This window comes from Colletotrichum fructicola, assembly GCF_000319635.2.
Source record: "Colletotrichum fructicola Nara gc5 chromosome Unknown KSG_Nara_v1_contig02, whole genome shotgun sequence".
NCBI classification, from domain to species: Eukaryota; Fungi; Ascomycota; class Sordariomycetes; order Glomerellales; family Glomerellaceae; genus Colletotrichum; species Colletotrichum fructicola.
The window spans coordinates 1,529,416-1,554,585 of NW_027094052.1; the positions used below are offsets into that span (position 1 = coordinate 1,529,416).

The following is a 25,170-nucleotide window of genomic DNA, read 5'->3' on the forward strand; positions in this document are numbered from 1 at the left end:
TAGACGACGATGTGCCGACGACACCTAGAGCTGAGGTCCAGGCCGTCTCAGACCACCAACTTAACCTTATCACGCATCTTTTAGACTTATTCACTAGTGCCATTAGAGAGCTGCTTGTTGTGGAAAGGGGATTTCCTGCGAGCTGCAAAAGTGGGAATCAGCATAGGGACTGGAGTATTAAAGACATCATGACCTTCCCGTCAATACAGCTTTTTCCCCGTCAGGTCTACCTACGACTTCCTCGCCTTCAACACTTTCGTAGCCTTCACCACTGTCTACGACTCAACTCATCATGCCCTCTGTCAAGTCTCTTCTCCTTGCCCTTCTCGTCTCTGGCGGCTTGGCGGCACCCCTCGTCAAGCGCCTCGACAGCCAGGACGATGCTCTCAGCTCTGCCATCTCTTCGCTCCAGTCTCGGGCCGAGGAGACCGACGAGGAGACCCCTAGCCTCCAAGCCCGTCAAGTTAACCCCAACCAGCCGGCTCCCCCAGCTGCTGCTCCTCCCGCTACCACCGATGATGGTGAGTGGGAGTATTATGAGGTAGAAGCACGCGATCTTAGTGCTGAGAACCTCGGTGAAGAAGAGGGCAACGTTCTCTCCGCGCGCGCCAACAACAAGGGCAACAGCAAACCTAAGCCGAACAACAACAGCAAAGTTCCCCCTTCTCAGACTAGCCTCGGCAAGCAGAAGCAGAAGGAGAAGGCTGAGCTGAACGACATTAGAAAGGACCAAAAGGCGCAAAAGCAAAAGACGAATTTCAGTGAAGATAAAGAACGGAAGGAGATTGCGGACGCCCGTGCGCGTCAAAAGGGCGCCAAAACCGCGTCAGCGAAGGAGGCCGCCAGACTCGACAAGAACAAGGAAATCAAGGAGTTGAACGATGTGAAGAAGAAGAACGCTGCAGAGAAGGCCGCGCTACAGCGGCAGAAGGATAAGGAGAACAAGGAGTTGGCCGAGATTAAGAAGAAGGAGAAGCAGAATGGGCGCTTCGTTGACACCCCTGATTCGCACACGACTACTACCTACAAACCCAAGACGCCACCTCCCCAATCTAACGGCAAGCCCTATGATCCCTACGTGATTGGTTACAAGGACCCAGACTACTACTACAACCGGAGACTCAATGGCAGGTCGTCTTCTTCTGGCCGGTCAAAGTCTGACCAGTATATCAAAGATCAGCAGAAGAACCGCGATCGTGAAGATGAACGCATTCGGAAAGCTCAGTATGACCGACAGAGAACTGAGGGCAAGTTGAAGGACCAGGAGTATGCCCGCCAACGTGAGGAGGAGCGCATTCGCAAGGCCCAGTACGACAAGCAAAACTCTGACTCGGCAAAGCAACGTGCGAAGGATGATGAGCGCATCCGCAAGGCTGAGTATGACAGACAGCGCACTGAGGGAAAGCTCAAGGATCAGGAGTACGCACGTCTGAGGGAGGAAGAGAGAGTTCGCGATGGGCAGTACGACAAGAAGAAGACTGATCAGTTGATCCGGGAGGAAGAAAGACAGCGCGAGCGCGACAGGCAGAATGGTTATGGTTACAACTACAAGCGCGCTGTCCAACAAGAGAGCAAGGTTGGTATGATGTAGCGCCGAGGGCGTTGAGGTGTTGTGCACGAGACGTGGCTCGAGCATGCTGACGGTGTTGTCGTGTAGTCTGATGAGGAGCGTCGAAGAGAAGAGGCAAGGCGCAGAGAGGAAGCGAAGCGTCGTGAAGATGCGAAGAGGCGAGAAGATGCGAGGCGCCGGGAGCAGAAGGCTCGTGAGGAGCAACGACGTCGAGAGGAGGCAAAGCGTCGGGAAGAGCAGCGACGTCGAGAGGAGCAGAGGCGACGTGAAGAGGAGCGACGTAAGAAGCGACCCGGGGCTGACATTCCAGTTGTTCCAGTTGATGCTTAACGAAGACAGCAGAAGGCGATAATTTGTGGGCTGCGCTTGGGAAGGGTGTAAAGTTTGCCATTTTGGGCGGGGCGTTTGTACGTGGTACATGTTTTGTCTTGGGGCTCGTTTTCTACCGTTCGCTACGATTTAAGTCACGAATTATGATGAATCTTACAAAATCTGCTGGTGTCCGTCCCGTGAGAGTTGTAACGTGATATGGGTTGATCTACAAACGAGTTCGTAGTCGTCGAGGAAGAAAGTTTCCAAAAATTAAACTACCACTGGGGCTTTGGACTGCATCTGATTACTTGGACCGCAATGTTTACCGGACTTTGAGAAAAGAAAATGGTGATTGGAGGTAAGAAACTCTGTTGTCGGCTCTGTGTTTCATTCCTCTAAGATGTGGTCTTGGCCTTAACTCGTGGAAGGTACCTTATCCAAATGGCGATCCACCTTCCATCAAAAGTCCATGAGATACCGTCATCTCCTACCTAAGGGCTTTCGCGCGAGTTTCGCAATTTTCATCTTCATCTACATATATCCTCTGCTCACTAGACAGTTCCGGGAGTCCGGGTTGAGAACGTCAAATGGCTGGAATCTATCCAGCGCCGTAAGGATAATTGGCTGTGTGCAAGGATCCAAATCCCCCATACCAAGCCAGGGAGGCCGATCCTACGAAAAGCCCAAGGACTCAGACACACGCAGGTATTCAATTTCTCTAGTTATCAGCGGCGGCCGCTCACTGAAATGTCGTTTTGCTGGTCACCCTGCGCCACCAGACAGCCTGACCGGAATTAGGACCTGCAAGACGAAGAGAAAGGCAGTGGAGTTGCCGATCAGTCTCCTCGCTATCAGTTATTCCAGATGGCCCCGCGGCGCAGCACCGAACAGCTGCTTGAATTCCTGAAATGATCGCTAAACGATGCCTATCATCTTACTCTGCCGTCTTATTTGCAGTAGCGCCGTTCCTCCGAACGGCATCCGACTGTGTAATGACGGCAAGCATAGCTGCCCCTGTCGATGCTCATGATGATGCTTGGTTGGAGTTGGCGCGTAAATGAACCCCTGTCAGTTGCGTTAGGCAGCACTCAACGCGATGAAAATCCTGACTCTCCACGCTGACAGTGATAAGAGGCGGACAGCCGCATTTGCTGTGCCACTGCTTCAATTGATTTGAAAATGACCCCTCTCTTCTGCAGCTTACTCCGTACTCAGTGTTCCGTTCTCGGGCGATTCAAGTCCGCTCAATTAAGCCATGTCATGACAGCACCGTCACATAGGTGTCGAACAGAATTGAGACCACTCAATCCCACTAGGGTTGTCGAAGATGGATTCTGATTCAAAAACGTCCACCGGCTTCAGTGCTGTTCTCTCCACGAAATCCTTTGCCCCGCTTCTCATCGACGACAGCTCCTCACTTGGCAAGAAGACCGCGCGATCCAAACGCCGATGCGCCGACCTGGGGTCGAAGCTATGGAACAAACGAGCTTGGAAGGAGGCTGTCATCGCCGCAGTGCAGGACTTAATAGACTTCAATTGGGTTATCGCGATCAGCTGGTTGTTCCTCCTTGGTTGGATTGCTGGCCTGGGGGTTCTAATGAGTGTCGTCATCCAGCAGCCCCAGACCATTACGGACTCAGACAACACCGCATGTCAGCCCGATGGAAGCTTCAATATTTTCATGAACGAGTATGATTGGTGGGCTGCTTCTGGCTTCTTCCAGATCACAATGGCATGGGGAACTATGACTTTCGCAAATGCCAAATTTGTTGATGTCGCGTGGGACGTGGTAAAACTGTTGCCTCCCCAGCTTAGCCTGCAAGCATCTGACAGCTCACAGGTTTTTGGCCGAGGAGGACAGGCTCTTCTAGCCTGGATCTCTTGGAGCATCTTCTCCGATTATGTCACAACATCGATGGAAGTCAGCCCGGTTACGTACGAGACGTTTTGGACTGTGTTCCTAGACGGGTCACCGACTTTCTGGTCTACTTGGTACTTAATGCGAGACTTCAGTCGCTCTCACGGGCTACGTTCACGATTCGCTATGGTATTCATGGTCGTTGTTGCAATTTTCATCCTCTTATTCCCTACGCTTGGTAGCGCGATGTCCGGATATCAGGCAAACAGCGGTGCTTTCATTAGGGGAGCCGACGGAGAAATGCTCAAGTTTTCGGATTTCGACATGATTGTCTACATCATACACGATGGTGACCGGGTCAATCTAACCAAAGATTATCCAGTCACATTTGCGAGAAGCAACTACGACAGTAAGCATTCCAATTCTGAGCTTTGGACTTGTTCTTATCAAGCAGCATAACTAACAGCTTGAAGCGGAACAACTCCTAGGCAATACTTTGGACGGATACTATCCCAATTCGTGGTACAGTTGGAGTTATTACGGCTCATCCAACTGCGAGGAGGATCAGGAATACAGCGACGAAGAACGCAATAAGCAGTGGCAGGAGCGTTACCCACTCAACTGCCGATGCTCTTTGCATGGAAGCATTTCCAACTGTGAGACCGACGCAGCGATCTATGTTATAGAAACAATGCTGACGTGGCTGTATAGATACAAAGGAGCACGGTTTCTTTGGACTTAAAAACAACAATTCGACCTTCATGAATCAGACTCTGTCATCCCCGACATTGAATATTTCAGCATTCTACCTTCCGGAGAGGTACAGAACAATCTTTGGCAATAATTGGACAGACCCAAGAACAAACACACAGCCATTTAGCGATAGAAGCAAGGTCACATACACCTACAACATGGGGAACGAGACGTACGACCTCAACTACATCAAATCAAACGGCACGTGCCAGCCTGTGACGGAAATAGACAAAATCAACGCCTCGGCTCGGGAAACGTATCAGTGGGGATTCTCGTATATCCAACTCTTCATCATGCTACTGCTGTTGATTCTATGGACCCTTGGAATGTCAGCGATGTGGGTCAAATCTCATATGACCATGAGAATGCGTAGTCGATTCGACAAGCCAAAGGGCTTCAAGGGGGTTCTGGAGCTTGCCGCAGCTATCAGGAAAGAATTGCAGGAAAGCAATCCCGACGACCTCACCCACGATCAGCTCTCTGAAGAGATCAAGAAGCGTCTCAGAGGCGGAACTATCGAACTCGAAAAGGCAGGATCACCGGTCATGTATGGCGTGTGGGGAGGCCTCTGGGGCTGGATCAAGAACTGGAGATGGTGGACAACGACTTGGTGCTTATTGACTGCAATTGGCTCTCTTCTTATAACCTACAAAGGCGGTGTGTTCTTGTGGATCATGATCCTTTCGGCCTCTATATTTTTCGCAATGGTCATTGGACGTTCGTCGAAGAGCATGGCTATGTTGTCACTATGGGGGTTTGTACTGGGCATTATTATCTGGGTTGCAGTCATGTCGGCTTTGCAGCAGCGCGGCATGTTCGATATGTATTATTAGATTAGCATGTTCATGAGAACAGCGCATTTTGGACATCCATTTTTGGAGGATCATCATAGTCCTTACAATTAGTACCGACTTGATCAGGCAATAGCCACATCATTTTATGTACCATTCACAGCGCGAGTGTCATCGGACCCAAATTTGTTGCCTCAAGAAGTGAATTATCATTAATCGTCTATCCAATACGCTAAAAAGGACGTCTCGTGCTGTTTGCCCGTGTACTAGTTGGCGACACCATGTCGTCGATATTAGATATCTGCTTTCGTAGCGCAGTCGGACTCTGTGTAAAAGTGTCACGGTCGCTCATGGCCGACACGGCAGTGTCTTGCCTCTTCGCGGGCGGCCGATTTGCCAACACCGGCGGTTGTGGTGGCATCGGCGAAGTATCCGCCAGCTCGTAACTCTCGCCTTCCTCTGGTGATTGGGAGTAATATGTCATATTCTCTCCTTGAATTGAGTTCATGCGGGGCCACTCCGACGCTCTTGAATATGCAGGAGCGGGCTCTTCTAGCTCTGCTCGCCTTGCGCCCATGTCGCCCTCGAGCTCCATGTGATTATCTGGATTTACGGCGTGGTAGTTTTGGTATCCAGCAAACCGGGTTGTCGATGACTTAGAGTCTGGGGCGTCCCGCTTTTCTGATCGAGGAATGGCCCTCGTTCCGGCAACCCCGGCATTGGGGTTCCGCTTGCGATTCTTCAACCAGAACCAGAGCGCGACGAAGAATATCAAGGCAGCGCCAATGGCTACTGGGACACCGACTTTGACACCCATTGCAGTTCCTCCACTGGTACCGCTACTCGTGCCGTTGCAAGTTGATGTGATGTTGTCTGCCAATGTGCCATTTGCGACTTGAGGGCTCAGCCAGAACTTGCCCGCGGCGTAGTCGACATGCAGGTAGTTCTGGGAGAGGAAAACACCTCCGAGAATAGGGACATTGTTGCCCAAATCGCTCAGGCCTGAACCGACGGTGGCCTGAATGTGGGTGTTGTTCGTAACGGCATATCTACCACGAGAGTCGGTTCCACGCTCGTGGGAGACCAACTCGTAGTGAGGAATGACTGTGGTATAACCATTTGTGAGTTTGATTGTGAGGGTTCCGATCATGGACTCGAGGCTGGAGGGGTATGTCGACTGGCTATATGTGGTGCCGTTGAATGTTGTGGTATGGTTGGTGAAGTTTTGGAATCGTGAGAACATATTCGGGGTGAAAGTGAAGTCGTTCTGGACCGTGTCGATACAGGCGGAAACTCGTGTGCCGACGTCGCTGAAGAGCGAGTGATCGCCGTCTTCGTTCGTCAGGACGATATCGGAAATGAGAACCTGCAGAGGACATGGCACAGGCGCACCCGCTCCCCACATGGTGAACTCGGTCTTCTTCGTCTCGTTGAAACGCGCTTCATTGACGCCGCCGAAAATGAGCTGGCCATCACGGGGGTAGAGCTCAGAGGTCGATCCGTAATCCAAACTCCATGCCGAAGTCGGTGCGATTTTGTGGTCGACAAGCAGGTCAATCGTGGAAGATTCGGGACCAAGAGCCAAAGCACTCTTGTTCATGGAGTCGTAGTCCGCCCAGATCTCGAAAGGGTAGCCGTAGACCACTGCCGGGCCATCCGTAAAGTTGGCGGTGTCGTATCCATGGAGAACCGTTGTGACGCCGTCAGCGGGTTGTGCATCAACTACTCTATGAAAAAGGTCAGCAAATAATGATGCACTGCGTAGGAATGAGCCACCTACGAGACATTCCAGTCCTTGATGTTGTAGACTTGAGTGAAGGTGTCTTTTGATGTATCATAGACGCTGCCAGATGCGCCTTGGCAGCCGACGAACGCCAAGGTGTCCTCGTTCGGGCAATCGAGAATATTCCTCACTCGCGTATTGTTAAGAATAGTTGACATGCGCATGCCTTGCACCTGGCCACCAAGCGTGAGCTTGACGCCGCGGTTGGCACCGATGCCATTCGGAAAGGTAACGTTCTGCGGGGGGCCAAGTCAGTACTCCACGATCACACAACAAACCCACCAAAACACCAAAAGAAGAGAAACAGACGAGCCGTAAAAAGTGAGCGAATGACTCGTGAGATGTTTTTTCCTTACTTTTATGGGTAATACTAACGGGTCGACTGAGCAGTCATCCGCCTTCACGGCGGGAGAAAAGACGCTGGCCAGCAGGAGCGCCGCCCAGGGCGTTGAGGGCAACAACATCACGAGAAAACGCGAGTACGAGGCAAGATGCAACTGTTGTGAGGCATGACGGGCATCCGGCCAAACACATAATACATTGGGGTCTGTCTTTTGACGGCAGGGCGCCCCCTTTTGATTGCTCTTGTCTGCCCACCACCCCAGACGGGGTGCAATATCAAGATGTCGACTCCTTGCATGTCGCGCCAGGTTACCTAGCCGGAAGGGGGAGACGAAACCCACCGAGAAACTCCCATGTTATTAGAAGGGGCTCACGACTTTCCACATCTGTAACTCTATCCCCGCTTCAGTTGCGCCTGGGGCCGTTGCGAGTGCGCTCGGAACACACTCCGTTGGGGGCTATCGTCGTTGACGACCAAATAGGAAGAACGGCTTGGGCAGACATTTCGAAAAAGTCAAATGAACTATATCAGATGAACTTCTATAGAAACATTTCAATTTACTCTATATTGGACTTATTCATGTTATTCAGACGAAGAAAAGCTGTTGTGCAGTGGTTCCTGTCGTTGGACCGTACACTAGTCATGAACCTTGTTCAGGCACCACAACTGCATGCAGTTCCATGTTCTTGGCGTCCGGGCGTCAGGGTAAGATTAGGGTCGTATTACAAGCATTTTTATACAAGCCACGAGTGCCTGGCGAGGCGTTGTAAGGCGAGTTCTGCCGCTTGCTGGCGGCTGCAACGAATCGCTCTCGCCGAGCCAGAGGCTTGGGCAACCCTGACAAGATCTGCATAGTGCCCTCGCAAATGCCGCGATCAGCAGCGATGTCCGCTGGAGCTGTTAATAAATTCTGTCTCAGGTATGTTGACAGAACCCCAGATGATAAATGTTCATAGGGCTATACAGCTCTGGCAGTAAGAGAGTTGTTTACGGCTTGATATGAACTGTCCATCTGGCAACGCAGGTTTCCTATCACGGACCGAGTTTTGTCTTCCTTGTCCAAGTCTGAACGTCCCATGTCGCGAGGCAGGGATAAGGGTTTCCTCGCTCTCGGGAACCCCTAGCTTCGAAGGCAAGTGGGAGGACGTTGATCCGTTTCCATGGTCGGCGCACAGCCGGATCTGATCTGTTTTCCGCGAGTTTTCTCGAAGGAAATCCACCGTGTCGACATGAAAGTTGGTTGAGTTGATTGCGCTAGGCCCAGTCTGCCCAATTTGCCACCGCTAAAATGTCGTCTAAGCGCTTCGACCGTTGCCAAAACAGGGGTCCCTGATGTGGTTCCAGCTTTCCCACGGGGGTCGGATAGTTCCAGGACCGCCCCTAGCGAATGGGTGCGAGATGATTACGTTTTCAGTGAGATGAAGTCAATCAATTCTGGCAGCTGAGGGTGAGGAAAAGTGAGCACGTGGGCGTTGATCCCCTCGCTCCATTGTCGCCGAATCCATCGGCCAATTCGGACGCTTCGGTCGAGTTTTCCTGAGCTCGCAACTAAACTCTGTTCGAATACGGCAATGAACACCAGGAATCGCATTCCGCGCAACCCAATCTCGTTGATCGGCTCGTCGAATCGACTACGTATCCGGACTCCGGACTATCCCAATTCCCTCGGTGTCACTGTGTCAACGGTACCAGCAGGCTGGTGAGTCTAGAGCTTGGTCCATAGGTTATTTTGGCGATGTGGAAACGATGGGGAAAGTGACCGCGTGCACAAGCCCGGCACGCGTCCCACTGCCAGGTCCAGTCCAGAAAGGCATCAACTCTGGCTCGGTTAGAGATACGCGGCAAGGGGGAAGAAATCAGTAATTCGGTTAGGCACTGACAGAACCGTCGTTTGGCCAAGGCCACGCAAGATTTTCCAGCGGTGAGTTAAGGTTTCTCGTTGTCTGATTGGGATTCATACGAACAGGTTTCCTGTTGGTGGCGAGTGTCCGAAGCTATCTCCGCACTACCACCAGAGTTGACTTTGCATCCTACCCCAAGGACCAATCTCGGCAGGCTCTAACAGAACTCTGTTCCGAGTAAATAGACTTTCTTTAACAGCGTTTTGCAGCTCTTGCGATCCAGTCTTCGGCAATGTTGAAAGAGCGCGATTGAGTCTACCAGCGCGACCTGATAGCAGACGCATAAGCTTGTCGGCAGCCCGTCTAACATAGTGCCCAATCTTTGCGCCACAGCCATTCACCGCGCATTCGGTCCCTCAGGGATTGTAAGCCGACGTCGGCTCAATGGTCTAGTGGTATGATTCGCCCTTCGGGTGCTTGTGTTCTTCACAACCCTTGCGCACAGCGTGAATGGGCGAGGTCTCGGGTTCGATCCCCGATTGAGCCCTCCTAACAATTTTGAACGTCAAGCAAGCAAGCAGTTTTTTTTCTCAAGAAATCTTTATGATATAGATAGTAGTAACAATAGAACGTAATTGATAGGATGCGTTTACGTTCTGTTGCCTGATTAGTGAATTAGCATGCTATTATTATTCTTCTGCCTATTAGTGAGAAGCGACATTTATATGTCTCGCTGAGTTTGAGAAAGGAGTCTTTGTTTGTCTATACCTTGATGAATATCTAGAAGAACGGAAAAGCACTTGCATAGGTAGCAATGATCTCTCACGGTACCTGAGAATCTGTAATTCATTATCTTAGATTCTATTTTCTGCGATCAAACCACCTAGAAGATTTCATGCTGAATCAACCGCTATGCTCACTCAATTCATTCTCGTCTCAGCTCAGTGTTATAGGATATATGAAACAGAGCAAAATGTTCCACAGGCTCTCCTGGGCCAGTCTTGTTCATCCCTTAGTCCTTGCCGTATGGGATGTCTAGTTGTTGCAGAGACCCGCTGATAAACTGAAGAATGCAAAAGAAACTTCGACTTTGAGATCCGTCACATCAACACGCTAAGTCTAGACGAGCCTGCAGACCCTCTTGCATGCGGGGCTCGCCCTGATCACGAGAATGACCCACGAGCATTGCCCGCTCACAATCCACGATACCCTCTCGCCCTTCAACGGTCCTATGGCGCAACGGTAGCGCGTTCGACTCCAGATCGAAAGGTAAGTTACACCCCGGGGTTTCGATCCCCTCATGACACCCTCATCATGGTGATAGGTTGCTGACAGCGCTCAGGTTATCTGTTCAAATCAGGTTGGGATCATTCAGTCATTCTCTTTTTGGCCTTGCTTTTGACTTTGTCGCAGATGCGGCATAGCTCTGCGGTGAAGATGCTTTACAAACGCATCAGCTGGTGTTGCCGAGAGCTTAAATCAGAGTCTGGGGGAATTTCACGATGTCGAAAACAGAATCATCTCCGATGCCAAGTAAACTGTTGTCTTGTCTACCTTATTCCTGCCTCACAAGGCGGGGTTGAACACGCGGCACCGGCTCGGCATCCTCATGCAGGCGCACAACGGCCGCTCGCCGCCCGAGAGCAGCCCTGCGGGCAAGTCGCGTTTGGACGGAACTGCCAGCTGAAGAACCCGTCCGTCTCATTCGTCAAGACATCACCAAGGAAGCCGGTCTCACTGGAGAGGCTGGAAGACTGGTTGAAGATCTCTTTTGAAGAGACAGTGATCTGACCCCAGCCCATGTCGACGAGGGCATCGATGTTGGTACCATACACGTACTCCTTGAACCCAGCCCAGCGGATTGCCGACGCACACATGGGGCAGCTCTCGGCGTTGGTGTAGAGCGTCAGATCACCGAACGCGAGAAGAGCATCTGCGGGCGTCATGTTGTAACGTCCCTGAGGATCCGTGAAGATGGCCGAACAGTTGTTGATCGCTACCATCTCGCCTGCTACTAGTCAGCATTGTTCTCTCACGGCAGTTGCAATAACATGTTGCTCTGCATACCATGAAGCGTCGGGTTGCCTGAGCCCTGGTTGTTGTTCGCGCCAGTACAGACCAGCTCCCCCAGGCCACCGGCCGTGTGGTTCACAACAACAGCCCCAAAGGCCGCGAACGGGCAGAGGTTCGGCAATGCGAGGTTTGCCTGCCGCATCCAGTACGCGCGGGTCGAGGCATCAACCCCATCGTCCGTCGTCCACGTTGTCCACTCCTGGGGAAGACACTGCGGGAGGGCGGCGGGCATAGGGACCTGCGGCTTCGAGTTGCCGCAGGTGCTGCAGGTGTGCTTCTGCTGCTGTTCGCAGAGCTGCTGTTCGCAGCATCGCCCTACCGACGACAGCAGCAGCAGCAACAGCCTGAGCCTTGTGGAGAGAAGGCGCATGTTTCACGTGGTCCTGTGAGGCGGGAAGCTGCGACGCGAAGCTCAGGAAACAGCCAAATGCGGCTTCGGAGGTGACCTGTTTGGGGATAGCGGTTGTACCACGGGCGGGAGTGGCGAAACTCGGGTCAATGCTGGTGCATCTTTCCGCTGTCAAAGCTGGTGGTGATGGTGGTTCACGGAGGACGCAGCATTCGGCGGTATTTGTATCTCCTAGGAGTGTTGGACAAGAATTCTGGTGAGAATTGGTGGAGATTGAATGAGGCGTTCATGGCTGCAGCTGAAGCGTCATGGAATGTCGGTGTCTACGTTGCATTTGGATCCCCGCATGTGATAAGAACCTTGCAATCTTTGAGATAAGCGTCATGAGAGTGGGACGGTAAACGAGGCTATCTATCCTTCTCTCCGAAGATCAGATAGGAGAAGTTGTCGGTGCGATGGCCGAGTGCAAAGCTGCATTAGGATTCAAGAGCCGATCAAGAACCGGGTTGACCCCGGAGCGCCCCGGACTGCTCTCGGCGCGAAGGCGGGGCCCGGCGCCGGTTCCTTGACAAACCTCCGACGGGGCGGCATTGCCTCTAACGAGCAGCACATAGTCTGAAATGGACTTGTAAGCTATGCAGATAAACTCAAACACATTTGGTAACTATGATATTACAATGAGACTGTTTTACAAGGATCATATGTCGCCGCAGCGTGATCTCCCGCAATGAGAACATCGCGATGGTTGTGGGTGCTCCCCCGTCGTAATTGCTTGACCGTAGTACTCCACCTCAGTTTGTTCAGGATGCTCAGGAATGTCAGGAAGCTCCTCATCAAAATTCCTGTCTTTTCTTTCCAACATTTCAATATTGAGTCTGTAATTCGTCTTTCCAACTGCGTACGGATTTTCGCCAGATATTCCGTAGGGGTTCGTCGACCTCCATGATAGATCGTATGGTTGAGGTGGTGACATGGGGTCCTCCAAAACCTTAGGCTTATATCCGCCGTAAGCGTACATATCTCGATATTTTGTCGGAGAAATTTCGTCGGTCTTTGATGGGGGGCCCCCGATGTGATCACGCACGTAGTTGTCGCTGAACTGCGGCGGGCTGGTGCTCCTGCCAAACTTTTGATATCGCCCCATCTTGTATGATTTGTCGTCGGTCCCGACCGAAGAGGATCCCACGCTGTCTTTCGACGGCTTTGGCGAGGACCACTTGAAGAGCTTGAAGTTAGGAAACCACTTCTCCACGAGGTTGCGGATCATGGGCAGGCACGCGCAGACGATGACGACACCAAGCTCGATAGTTGTCCACCAAACCACCGGAACGTAGTCCCACGTCGGGTCGATCGAGTTACCGAATACCGCGAGAACTTGGAGACGGATGATGGTCGATATGAAGCCGACAGAGCCGAGAAGGAAGATCACAGCGACGGAGATTTTCTTGTTCTTGTTCATTTGCAAGCCCGGCAGCATTGCTATCGGCAGGGCGAGTATGATGAGGTCCTGAAGAATGGCGAGAGCTGAGTTGGCATACGCCAGTTGGTTAATGTCGAGACAGCCACCAGTGTGAATGTCTTTGTTCCAAAAGAGTTCAATCGGATGGCACGAGAAGATGGTCAGAAATCCGATAATGACCTGGCCGAGCACAAGGAATGCAATCAAAGAGTAGGCCGCCATCCGAAACCTGGGTACCGTAAATATGCGGAGGTAGAACGTGACCAGAGATAGTTTCGCGAACAGAAGCACGAAGACGTAAACGATCTCGGCGGCATATAACAATTGCAATATTTTCGTCAGTTGTCCGGACTGCAGGTCGTAAAGATGTGTCCCGAATCCCATCGTAGCCACTGGACACTGTCAGCGCCTAAGTATATAAATTCCAACCGGGGAACTTACTTATGATCACAAGAGAGAACGGCGCAATTGCAATTACCTGATATTTTCGTCAGCTCGTGATTCTCAAGCTCGTTAGCCCTGTTTCGACTTACAATGGCAGCGACAATCAAAGCATCATCTGTGCTCCATATCTTTGCAAAACTCTTTGCGATAAGTCGTAGGCCGATGGCAATGAGTGCGGTAACGTAGACTGTGACCAGAATGGCCAGCATCTTCGTGGTCTGGGATTCGTGCGGCAAGTTACATTGCCTGGCTTGAAGCTTTGCCAGATCTGGACCCTGTTAGCTTGTAAGACCCCTCGACACCGAGCATCATCATCATACCTAATGAGTCCTGCATAGTGCAATTCGCGATCAAGCAGCTCGCGGCGAGCTGGCCAAGCTGCGAACTAGCACATGAACAAGTCGTATTCGTCAGGTCACAGCCCGAGCCGGTGATGGACTGAACCAGACAGTTCAACTCGACGGAATGTTAGTAGTGGTATCGCATATTCGTTCGAGAAATACTCACGCCGCATGTTGAGATATTACTCAGATCTGGTAGCTGTCGCGACACCAGCTGGTGCTCAACAATATGAAAGCCTTGTCCGTTCGCCCCGACGATACCCAACATCGAAAGCGCAAACAATATCCATCCCAGGCCATTAAAGGCCGTCGACGATGTGGAGAGCCGCATATCGACCGGTATTGATCTGCTATCGCCACTCGCTCACCACTCCATGTAACCAAAGAGTCCAAAGAGAGTGGGCCCCCTTGGCTGCGTGCTCGAAGTTCGTGCGGGCAGGGGAGCTAATGTCGCCAAGTCGCCGCTCCGGGCGGCATGTAACTTATTTCCCCGGAAGTTGGAAAGGATCGAAACCTAACGCCGTAGATTGAATTAAGGATGTTGACGAGCGGAGACCTAAGAATGCATCATGAGTGGGGAGGGTAAGTCGTTATCAACCCTTCCCCCGGACACCCGTTCGCCTTCGAGCCTTGACACGTCAAGGATAACTGGTCTTGCTTCAGATGCCAGATGGGCTGCATACTGGTGGGCACTAACGGAAGGGGACACCGACAGGGAAGGACAAAGCTCCTCTCTCTCTCACTCTGCTCTCCTCTACACCTTCAGCAAACGTATTCATCCAGGTTTTGGGGGTTTGGAAGTTATGGGATGAGATGGGATGGAAACTCGAGAAGCGGTAGATGTGTGTGGGTGATGTGAGCACGAAGGATGCGTGTGCGCTAGTGTGTCTCTGTGCGCACATTGTCGAGATGGTGTGTATGTGATTCGGGCCTCTACACCAAGTTACCATACGACTGACTACCGTTGAGCATCGCCGCATGATAGTTGCCTCGCCACCGCAAGATAGGTAGCCAACGCTCGGCTTGGATGCCGGTACATCGCCAATAGGGGAGTTTAGAGTTCGGACGTGCGATTCTAGCGTGCATGCAGCAACCATGGTGTCGGTTGTCATGTTTCACGGGAACCTGAGCTCTCCCATCTCCCACTGGGCCGATCAGGAGACGAGTTATCCAAGCGAACCGTGCGTGCCCGTCATCTTCATGAATACTTACAACCTGGTATATAGCTAGACATATTGTGCGTACTGTCTGTGGTTATGGTTGGTACAGCGTCAAGTATGTTGGTCCCGGCCCAGCTTCCCCGCTCGCGATCCTAGTCTCCATCCGGATGCAGCTCCGGGGTGAACGCTGTGATGTTTCACACTTGGTGTTTCGAGACCGGCTTCGAGAAGGGCTGCCAAGCACACCTCGCACTAACTACCGACCACACAAGCGTCCACGCACACGAGTTAGTCCTGCAGGCAGTATGTAAGCGGGGTCGTTTGGTCTGTGGCTCAAGCAGAAACTCTATTTAGACTCCGCCATCTTCCCGCATTCTTCTTCTAGCTCTTGTCTGTTCTCGACAGCCAACTATCCTCTCAGGAGCCGTTTCTGACGAGCGACGAAACTGACGCATCCCAACGGCATTGGACTGATATTCCTCTTCCCTACTCGAAACCACGCTGTCAATGTCCGCATGCACCCACTTGCTATTCGCCCTGCTGATCGGGCAAAGGGGTCGATGACAAGCCCGCCTCACCTCCTGCTCAAGCCTTCCGTATGGCCTCCGCTTCACTAATTTGCCAAGACGCTCTCCTTCCTCATCACCTGGGCACAAACATCCCGATGAACTCAACTTACGCAATGGCATCCTGAGCAAACTTCATGACTCCTGGAAGAACCCGGTCTTCATCCCGTTCTCCAGCCCTTCTGGAAGCCAAGCCCACTCAACCCGACGATCACAGATCTCGTAGTTCGTGGCTTTCAGTGATGTGGGGGCAGAATTTCTTCAACTCCGAGACGATGCTCCATGCAAGCTGCGGAGGCTTCAGCACCGCACATGCTGGGCCGATGAAAGTCCTCGGAGGAACAGTTCCCTTTTCGTGAGCATTTCCGACGGACGTGGCTGCCTCCGGCGTGAATATGCGACAGCATCAATTCTCGCATCGCCTTATTTCTCCATATGAACTCTGAATTCTTGTGCGATCTCTGAGAGCTGAGTTCGTGCGCGGGATCTCAGGTTTTACGATGCAACGGTGAATCAAGTCTTTTTCGGTCCTGTCAAAAGTCGTATGTCACAAAGGGCACACAAGAGTATGAATAATGCAAAGAGAGGCTTATTCGCCGAAAGAGTCGAGAATCAGTCGAGACTCACGATGACATGACTTGACGGGTGAATTTCCCGCCCTCCATGCCGCACGGTAAAACCATCGAGCAGAATATCTCCAACCGTTGGCCAGGGCTTCAGGGGCACGGACAAGAAATGTTCAGGATGTCCCCCGACAAGGCGCAGCCAACTTGTTGGCAACTCGGTCATGGGGATCTGAACAGGGTATGATCGACCCGTTCTTTTCACAGGACAGCCACTTATACGAAATTCCCTCCCATCCTCCATGTCGAAGATTCAACCAACCATACTGCGTCAAAGACTAGCGGCGATTTTTCGGGCATAAAAACTCGTGTTATCAACTCAAAGTCGGGTGATGAACGAAAGTAATTTAGAACCTTGATGACATTAGATGGCTTAGACTTCCCGGCTCCAATGAGCTTGAAGCTCCTTCTGAAATACGAATACATCGCGGCACTCTAGTTGCCATTGCTAGCCCCTCGTAGCTTGGCAATCCTGAACTTCGTCTTCTCAATGACCGTCTCCTCATCCCAGATGTGAGTAACACTGGGAGTCTTGTTCACGGTCTGTGCCCATTTGTAAAAATTAGGGGTCTTCTTCTCCAAGGATGTAAGGAGGCTCGGCGGGAGCAGCTCATGCTGGGAGAATGCGAAGAGTCTTAGGGTGAACGATCCAGTCAAAGCCTGTATCGGTACATTAGCATCTATCATATGACCAGAAAGTTCCCGCCTCAGGGAGCGTGCTGTCGGCAAAAGTAGCCCCGAGCTGCAGATCTGTAAAACTCACCTCAGCCAGAGTAGGCTTGTCGCTGCCACCAAAGTAGGGCGCAGCATCCTTCAGGAGAGGCTCAACCTCCTTCGCGATAATTTCGACGAAGCTATTGGCGACGGCGTCAACCTCGGCGGGTGACTTGGCCGTGTACACCTTAAAGATGAGCGGATTGGCCTTGGAGAAGTACGCATCGACGAAGAAGTTGATGCGGGCGCGACGGAGGGCGCCGTCCTTAGAGTTGGATGCCGGCAGCAGGTGCGAAGGGTGGGCGTCGGCGAGGAACTGGGCCACGACGGCTGACTCGGTGATGATCTCGCCGTCGTATGAGAGCGACGGAACCAGGCCGCGGGGGTTGACTTTGAGGTACTCCTCCGTGCGGGGGACGGCGAGATCGATGATTTCCTCCTCGTACGGGAGGCCGAGCTCGATGAGAGTGATGTGCGCACGGTGAGCCCCTGGGTGGTTGGTTGCACTGAATCAGTTCATGATCTTGAGTGTGTGCCACCCCGTCTCGTGGGACGGGTCATGCTTAATTCATCTCACACGAGGGTGTTCAGGTACGTGAATAAGGGGCTTGTGCCAAGTGACGAGGATGATAAGAGTTGCTACTCGACTAGTGGTGTGAAGTTCACATACATGGGCAGCCGTGGTTGGTGTACAGCTTGATCTTGGGCGCGGAGGACATTGCGGGGTCGTTTGTGAGGTGTATGGAGAGGTTTACCAATCGATGAGCTATGCCGATACTTGGATTTTGGAGCTTTGGATGGCTGTCGATGAGGTCGATGGTGAGGCAGCGTAGTATTTTATGGTATCGAAGTTGAGTAACTGATTACCAATGGCCCTATGAGATAAGATGTTGCACCATTGGAGAATCGATGTCGTGATGGATTTCTTCACATGAGGGGAAACCCCTCTAGGAAAACCGCGGGGACGCGGGGCCGGCGATTGCGACATGGTAGGCTTGGCTTAGAAATCAGTCGGCGGTCGGTGCTCGATGGGGACCGAGAGGCTCGCCCAATAGCCATACTTTGTTATCTGTTGGCTACCGCGTAGTACAGCTTCCCAAGACACCAAGACACCCTTGCATGTGCATTAAAATGTCCCCCTACCAAGCCGATGCAGGCGAGGTTTCCCCGAGCCGGATAGACTGGACAGACTTCCGCCGTTGCGGTGGAAATAGTATCCGCATCCGTGCGTCCCGTCTGAATGGCAGCGGTCTGGACCCTCCGAGTAGGGCTGAGGATCCCTGTAGAGACGACAGCAACCCCAAGATCCCGAGACTTGAGAGTATCGATCTCCATCGAGCCGCAAGCATGTTTTTACACAGCTACTAGGCGTTAGTTGCGGGGCATGGATTGTAAAGACATAGTGGAGGAAATGAAGTGTCAAGACACAGACCCAGACTCTTTACGAGCAACCACAGGATGAGAAGTTCTCTGCTGTTACTCACAGAAATTAAAGGCTCCTTACTAACGACCATTCGTCATAAGTTCAAACATTATTTAGGAGATGTCGTCGAACTTTGGTCAGCGCTAGTGTTGCGGCTCATAAGTACCTTAGACATCGGCTTGCTATCTCACTCATCTCAGAATTAGGTGATAGCGCAAATGATGTCAGGTGTCAAACAAAGACTATCAAGACGACATTGCGAATAAGTCGCCACCATATCAGAATTTCCAGTCTAGCAGCATCGAGACAGTAACATTGATACACAACTATCAAGATACAAGGCACGAAGAGACAGTTTGCTGTCGCTCCAGACGTTACAACAGGAAAGGAAATCCATAAATCAAAAATCAAAACCAAGATCCACCTTCCAAAGTCCAACCCCAAATCAACTTTTTCTCAGGTCACCTACGCAACTTCCTTCATCAGCACCTAAGCAACCGGCAACAAGCATCTGACTTTGGGATAGTAGACAAGCTGAGGCAACCCGCCACAAGTCTTCGGACCGTTAGACTGCTCATCCTTGATACAGTCAAACGAACCAATCCCATCGCAGACGAACGTTCCCGCACCGTCCTTCTTCTCGTTATACCTACACTGCTTTCGGCCAGAAATTTCCACCCCGGAATCAGCCTCAAAAGTAGGAGGCCACGATAAGTTGTCGGAGGTTTTTGTGTCGCCCGAATCTTCCAAAAGCGGAAGTACCGTGCCAATGGCCTTCAGGCCAATCCTCTTGTCGTCGCACTCTCTGCGGCTTGCGTCGTCCGCTTTCTTCAGGAACATGACCCAGGAGCCTCTCGAGTTAGGAACTTGGCCCGGCTCGGACGGGGTAGCTTTTTCCAACGCAAACTCGATCAAAACCTGCTCGGTGGGCTTCGGCGGCGGAGGCTTGGTTGATGTTGTCGATTTCGGTGGAGGCGGGGCCGTCGTGCTTTCCTTGACAGCCGGTGACGCTGTGGTCTTTGCGGGCTCCGGGGACGAAGTAAAAGTTTCCACAGGCCTAGTTGTCGTCGGAAGAGTCGTCGGAACAGAAGCAGGCAGGCTCGTCTGTTGAGATGGCTCGGACGAAGTACCACCGGGAGTTGCTGATCGGATCGGACAGGCCTGTCGCTTGGCTGCGGCTCCCCCGGCAGCCTGACCTTGGAAGATTTGGTTGCTTGCAGGATCCCAGCTGGCAGTGCGCCCTTCCAGCGGTCTTCCTTCGACCCACAACCGCCAGCTGGCCTTCCCAGAGCAGTCGGGAGCTGGTTGGTACTGAATGAGCAACTTACCGCGTGATTGCTTGATGTTTATGTCGCCCAAGTCATCAGGTGTCATCGGCCGATCTCCTGAACCGTCCCATACCTTCAATTTAGTTCTGGGAGCATAGTCAATGACGTCGACTTTCACTTGCGTCGAGGTCGCTGAGAAGGTTTTGTATAGATGATCGTGTAACTCCCCAATCCTTTTGCCGTACAAAAGCGTCCCTGCCATGTAATTTGGATCTTTTCGAACCTCATCCGTCGCAGACTCCGGAGGACGATGGCGTGGCGTGAAAATGTAAACCTGAATTGGCAAATCATTGTCGGCTGGCGTGCCGTCGCCAAAGATGACACCGCGGTCCCCGGCATCCGCCTGATATCTGAGGTCATCAATTCCCCATTCTCTATATTCGGTCAAGTCGTTGTTGGTTCCGGCTCCCGAGTGGAGATCGAAGATGGCTCTGTCGGCGAAGTAATTATCGCTCCGGCTGGCGAAAGCCATCTCCCAAATATGGCTCGCCCACGCACCTCTCCGAGACAATACCACAACAGAGGTGCACCCCCAAAGTCCATGGACAGAGATGGCTCCTACTTTGTCCTCGAAAGAGATCCAGTTGTGACTAGTCACGAAGTCTCCATGATAAAGCTGAGTCAGTTTAACCTCCTTGGCGTCGTAAGATAAAGAGACTTGCGGATCGACAATCTCCCAGGTCTCCCCAATCATGAATGCATCTTGATTGTTTTGATAGTCACTCGGATCGGGCCAAACGCCTTGCTCGGGGTCGCCGCGCTCTCGCAGTTCACGAGGCGCTAGCTCACGACGTTTCTTCTTCGATGCCGCGCAGTCCGTGTCACCGCAGGTTGACGGGTTACACAACCACTCTGTCGGGGTTCTCAGCTCCGAAGTGGAAGTGATTGCTGAATTCTGACCGGAACAGCCAGTGACTGTGGTAAACGCGGCTGTTGAGCACCCGAGAGTCTTTGTTGGACTACCATCCGTTGGAGATTCTGCTATCCATCAGTAACATTGATCATTGAATGTACTCTGGAGCAAGCCACTGACCTTTCGTCACAGAGCAGAATACGCTCTCGTGCGTCGCAGTAATGGTTGTGGTACATGATGAAGAAGTAGACGTAGTGGAGGACTGAGAGTCGGATTTCTTATCTTCGTCGTTATCCCCGTCTTTTCCGTCAGTATCTGAAGATGGAGGACAACTGCCAATGTTCAAGCCGAAAAGCTGGATGCAGAACTCTGGCACACTGATGGCGATGTTTGGAGGGAATGACAAGTAACAGCCAAAACATATCCGGGGCGGGCCGGAGAAGGGAATGATCACTGTTGATAGAAGTTAGCGTATATTGGTCTTAGCTTCGGTTGAATCTGCGTCACCTACCTGGAACTATCGTGGGCTGATCACTTCCGGATGAAGTTGTTGTGATATATGTCGGTGTTGTGTAAGTCACACCGGTCAGTGTTTGGAATACTGCAAGCTCCGGAACTTTGGTGAGGGTTGGTCCCGGGTTTGTCGTGAGAAGGGTCTCGAGTCCGGTACTGCTGTCAATCGGGGTCGGCACGGTGGGAGTCGTAGCCGTGCGCGTCACTCCAGTTGGTGTTGTCGATATCGGAGCTCCACCGGTCCCAACATTAGCTACCGCGCTTGAGATCTCTGCTGCTACTTCTTCCGATCCAGATCGAACAGCCGAGGTGGCAGACTCGATTTGAGACGGGTCAGTCGAAATGAGACCTGTGCGAAGACCGCGAAGAACATCGAGCAATTTGCACATAAGGGAGCTTAGGTTCTGTGCGAGGCTGCCGTCCCCAGAGCGTGAAGCTGAGCAATTGGTGTCTATGACGCCCCCTGGGATATTTTGCGTAAGACCACCAACAATCGACACGAGAGGCTGAACAGCTTTGATGGCTTCCGACGCCTGCGGTTGCTCTGGTTGGGTGAGCCAGGCGGTCACAGTCGATAGAGCGATTGAGAAATCCGATGAGATAGAAGATACACTCGATATGACTTCTGTCGCAGAAGGATCTAGCTTGGTTGGCAGTGGGTCCGGTAGGGTTATCGGGGATGTGAGAGGCCCTCCGTTGACGATGACGATTTCCTTGGTGATGCCATCTTGGACTGTGGTACTTGTAGTCAAAGCTGGTTGCGCGACAATAGGACTCTCCGTCGTCTCTGATGCGGCAGTGGTTTCCACCGGGGCGGGGGGCGGGCCGGTCTCTCCAGCGATGGACTAAACCACGTGAGTTCCTGAGCGTACAACTGAACAATGATACAAGACACCGAATCCAGGGAGCATTACCGTTGTAGTGATGTGAGTCGGGACGCCGGTTGATGGACCGCAGAGCCCTAGCTCTTTCTGGTGCAAAAACTGGCAAGTTACAGCCTCACCTGACGCAACCTGTCGAATAGCATGAGGATGATCGTCGTCTTTGAGTGCAGTGCCAACAACTAGCAGCCATGCCAGAAAGCTGATGGTGTATAACAGCATCACTGTTGCAGTAGTTATGCGAATTGAACAAAAGAACTATGGTAAAATGCTCGACTTGGGATATCTTCTGGAAACGAGACGAAACAGACAGTAAGAGGCAATGCTGCGCTCTTATATTCTTTAGCATGACACCGTCGCATGACTATATCTCGGCTACGTCTTTCTCGTTTCCGTTATGTCACCTTCAAGAAACGTACCAACTGACGGTCATGATCCATGTCGGTTGGGTGAGTTGGTTGGGTAAAGATTGGCTGTGTGAAGAGTGACACATCAGCAGATGGGGGATATTGGGGGCATCGGCCATGCTCGCCGACCAAGCCAACGAGGTCAATTGTAGGTACATGTATGAGCCAAGTAGGACACAATACTTGACGTCTCTTTACACAATTCAAACACTTCAAGTTCCATATACTTTTTCCATCAGGAGGAACCAACTTGTGACTTTCCTGCTTGTTCCTGCACTCAGCTGCATGCATGTTGCTGGACCTGCGGCGGCTAATTCTGGGGGGCCAACAATCTGTAGTTTCAAGGAAACAAAACTAGAGCCGCCCTGATTTAGCGGTTCTTGAATTTGGGGTACTTTTGGGCAGCTGAAGATTTTGGGGGCGCTGAGATGAAAATCGGCTGGCTGTTTCTTGATAATGATGTGATGATGCAAGCTGGGTGGCATTGGGGTTCGTCTTTCACCAATGATCCAACCAACAGCACCAACAAGACCATTCATTCCACAGGCTCGGCATGAAGCCAACGGTCCAACAGCATATCGGACCCCAAAATGGGCTTTTCTAAATATAACAGCCCGTTTTTTCCTGTCAGTCCATCATGATGGTGGGCTATCACGTGTTCTTCCCCGCACCTTCGCTGTTGCCTATCTTCGCCGCATCAAAACCCGCGACTTTGCGCGTCCCATGATTTGCTTTCTCGTTTCCTAATTTGACCACCCTTACTCGGCGGGCTTTGGAAATTATTCAAGATCCCCCATTCTCCCCATATCACCACTTCAGATCATTCATCATCAAGACTTTCCGCTCGAACAAACGTTACGTCTTCAACTTGAATCATTATGGACGACAACTTTGCGGCGACTTACGCGCAGCAAATTGAGTACATGAAGCAGCGGATCGGTTCCATTGAGTCAATCAATAGAAATCGACGAAACCACAACCGCTTCTTTCCCAAGTATAAGGATACGGATGCCAGACCTGTGTGTCCTGGGGCTCACTTCCCGCCTCTCCCTCCAAAGCTACCGCGGCCCGAGTACTCTTCCACAGCAAATCTGATCAGTCTTGACAACGACGACGAAGTAAACTTTTACGTCGCCTGTGAGCAAGGCCTCCTCGATCACGTAGCCACCTTCATCCGGGACAATGACCCGAGCCAGGCAGTCTTGCAGTTTGGCCTTGAGCAAGCTTCCTTTTGGAACCAGCCAACGGTCGTCCGATACCTGCTCGAGCGAGGTACCCTCCTTCACGGCAACGTCTTTGGTCGGTACCAGCCTATGAAACTCTCCCACTCCAACATCGGCAGAGATGCCACGATATTCGACGAGTTTGAGCCGCCAAAGGACATCGTGCCTCTCATACAGCTCTACCTCGATTGGGGCTGGCACCCGAACCAGGCTTGGAGCTGTGCGCAAGATGACGAAGGCCGGACGCCGCTCGTGTACAAGGGATGTTTGCTTAACAGGCCGCTCCTTGAGCTGCTCATTCAGCACGGGGCGAATCCGGATATTGGCAGGCATTCCATTGTGGAAAGCGGAGCGCCGCCTCTGAAGAGCTCAGGCGGCGATGCCATCAACACCGCGGTGCAATTAGGGGACGTCTCCCTCGTCGACCTGCTGCTGGCTTCCGGCGCTGAACCGCGCATCACGAAGCCGTTCGTCAGCCTTGTCTCGTGCCAGATAGAATATGCGGGGAAGAGCGCTTGGGGGAGTGTGCCGTTTTCCCAGCGCCGGCGGATGGCAGAACATGTTCTCGCCGCCGGCATCAGCGGTGTCAACGACGTGAAGTGGGTACCGCACCTACAAGGTGGCATTTGTATCCAAAAGGGGAGTGGTTATGACACTACGGCCTTCGCGCACGCCTGCGCGGCGCAAGACTGGGAGTATGCGGAGTGGTTGCTAGAGAAGGGCGCCGATCCTGAGTTGCTTGACGGCCTGGCGCTTAGCAAACAATGCTGGGTACTTGGGCTTCTTGAACCGAATGATCCCGAGATTGTGAGAAAGCTGGTGGACAAAGTCAAAAGCAAGCATTTGCTTGCCCAGTGATCTCGGTTGATTGGGTGTAAGCGGAGGTCATTCCTCTTACATAGCTTTACTAGAGAAGGTGTGACTAGGGTTTCGTAGTTGTTCAATTGAAGTCATCGTAGCGCATTGCATTCAGATCTCATGAGTAACCCGAACAGCCCCGTCGGTGGTGCTAGGCTGGTGCTTGCTAGTGGCCGGAGCTTTCCACTTTGCTTGGATCGACAGAAGTGGTTACAAGCGGCTTTGAGTATCATCAAGTCGTGCTTCCTGTTGAGCATCGCAATATTGCTTTGCTCAATACAAAGCAGTGAACACATCACCAAGTACCAACCATGATGTCGAATCTCTCTGAAGTCTGCTCCATTTGATGCCGCAAGCCGCCCAAAGCTTGGGGGTGCCTTCACAGGCAACAAAATATCGGATATCGGAGGAACAAAATTTGCGTGATTTGCAAGGGGATGGTCGAGTAAGGCGGAGAGATTTTGTTGTCTGCGGAACGGGTGCGCACGAGGGCAGCTTGCCTAGGTCTTCGTGCAAACACACGCAGAGGGGAAGTCTCGAGGAGGGCTATGATATTCAAAAAAAAGGAAGAAGAAGCCTACAGCGTGTCGATGCGTTGTCCGTAAGATCTACTAAAATTGAGGTACGGTCAGCTAAACACGATTCTACAAATATAATTCAGACGTCACTTGCTTTGATCTTTGAGGACCGAAGGGTACTGGATC

General features: G+C 52.0%; 8 protein-coding genes across 8 annotated transcripts; 3 read left to right on the top strand and 5 right to left on the bottom strand.

Annotated features, from left to right (window-relative positions):
• Positions 1-292: 292 nt before the first annotated feature.
• Positions 293-1,900, top strand: CGGC5_v003180 (uncharacterized protein; the record flags this gene model as incomplete). Its single annotated transcript, XM_032020715.1, has 2 exons — positions 293-1,576; positions 1,658-1,900. 2 exons carry the CDS (start codon positions 293-295, stop codon positions 1,898-1,900), a joined length of 1,527 nt encoding a protein of 508 aa, XP_031882320.1.
• Positions 1,901-3,209: 1,309 nt separating this feature from the next.
• On the top strand, positions 3,210-5,326 carry CGGC5_v003181 (uncharacterized protein; the record flags this gene model as incomplete). The annotated part of the gene is made up of 4 exons (XM_032020716.1): positions 3,210-3,671; positions 3,723-4,149; positions 4,214-4,396; positions 4,452-5,326. The coding sequence occupies 4 exons, from the start codon at positions 3,210-3,212 to the stop codon at positions 5,324-5,326; spliced, it is 1,947 nt and encodes a 648-aa protein (XP_031882323.1).
• A 190-nt stretch (positions 5,327-5,516) lies between these two features.
• On the bottom strand, positions 5,517-7,531 carry CGGC5_v003182 (uncharacterized protein; the record flags this gene model as incomplete). The annotated part of the gene is made up of 3 exons (XM_032020717.1): positions 5,517-7,011; positions 7,065-7,303; positions 7,424-7,531. The coding sequence occupies 3 exons, from the start codon at positions 7,529-7,531 to the stop codon at positions 5,517-5,519; spliced, it is 1,842 nt and encodes a 613-aa protein (XP_031882322.1).
• Positions 7,532-10,858: 3,327 nt separating this feature from the next.
• guaD-1 (Guanine deaminase) lies at positions 10,859-11,694 on the bottom strand (the record flags this gene model as incomplete). The annotated part of the gene is made up of 2 exons (XM_032020719.2): positions 10,859-11,259; positions 11,319-11,694. The coding sequence occupies 2 exons, from the start codon at positions 11,692-11,694 to the stop codon at positions 10,859-10,861; spliced, it is 777 nt and encodes a 258-aa protein (XP_031882128.2).
• Positions 11,695-12,370: 676 nt separating this feature from the next.
• On the bottom strand, positions 12,371-14,248 carry CGGC5_v003184 (Satratoxin biosynthesis SC1 cluster protein 4; the record flags this gene model as incomplete). Its single annotated transcript, XM_032020720.2, has 5 exons — positions 12,371-13,524; positions 13,574-13,610; positions 13,666-13,844; positions 13,897-14,032; positions 14,084-14,248. 5 exons carry the CDS (start codon positions 14,246-14,248, stop codon positions 12,371-12,373), a joined length of 1,671 nt encoding a protein of 556 aa, XP_031882302.2.
• A 2,453-nt stretch (positions 14,249-16,701) lies between these two features.
• On the bottom strand, positions 16,702-17,699 carry Gsto1 (Glutathione S-transferase omega-1; the record flags this gene model as incomplete). The annotated part of the gene is made up of 3 exons (XM_032020721.1): positions 16,702-16,926; positions 17,030-17,469; positions 17,651-17,699. The coding sequence occupies 3 exons, from the start codon at positions 17,697-17,699 to the stop codon at positions 16,702-16,704; spliced, it is 714 nt and encodes a 237-aa protein (XP_031882202.1).
• Positions 17,700-18,892: 1,193 nt separating this feature from the next.
• CGGC5_v003186 (uncharacterized protein) lies at positions 18,893-22,200 on the bottom strand (the record flags this gene model as incomplete). The annotated part of the gene is made up of 4 exons (XM_032020722.1): positions 18,893-20,709; positions 20,765-21,037; positions 21,096-21,942; positions 22,012-22,200. 4 exons carry the CDS (start codon positions 22,198-22,200, stop codon positions 18,893-18,895), a joined length of 3,126 nt encoding a protein of 1,041 aa, XP_031882203.1.
• A 1,063-nt stretch (positions 22,201-23,263) lies between these two features.
• On the top strand, positions 23,264-24,466 carry CGGC5_v003187 (uncharacterized protein; the record flags this gene model as incomplete). The annotated part of the gene is made up of 1 exon (XM_032020723.1): positions 23,264-24,466. One exon carries the CDS (start codon positions 23,264-23,266, stop codon positions 24,464-24,466), a length of 1,203 nt encoding a protein of 400 aa, XP_031882206.1.
• Positions 24,467-25,170: the final 704 nt, after the last annotated feature.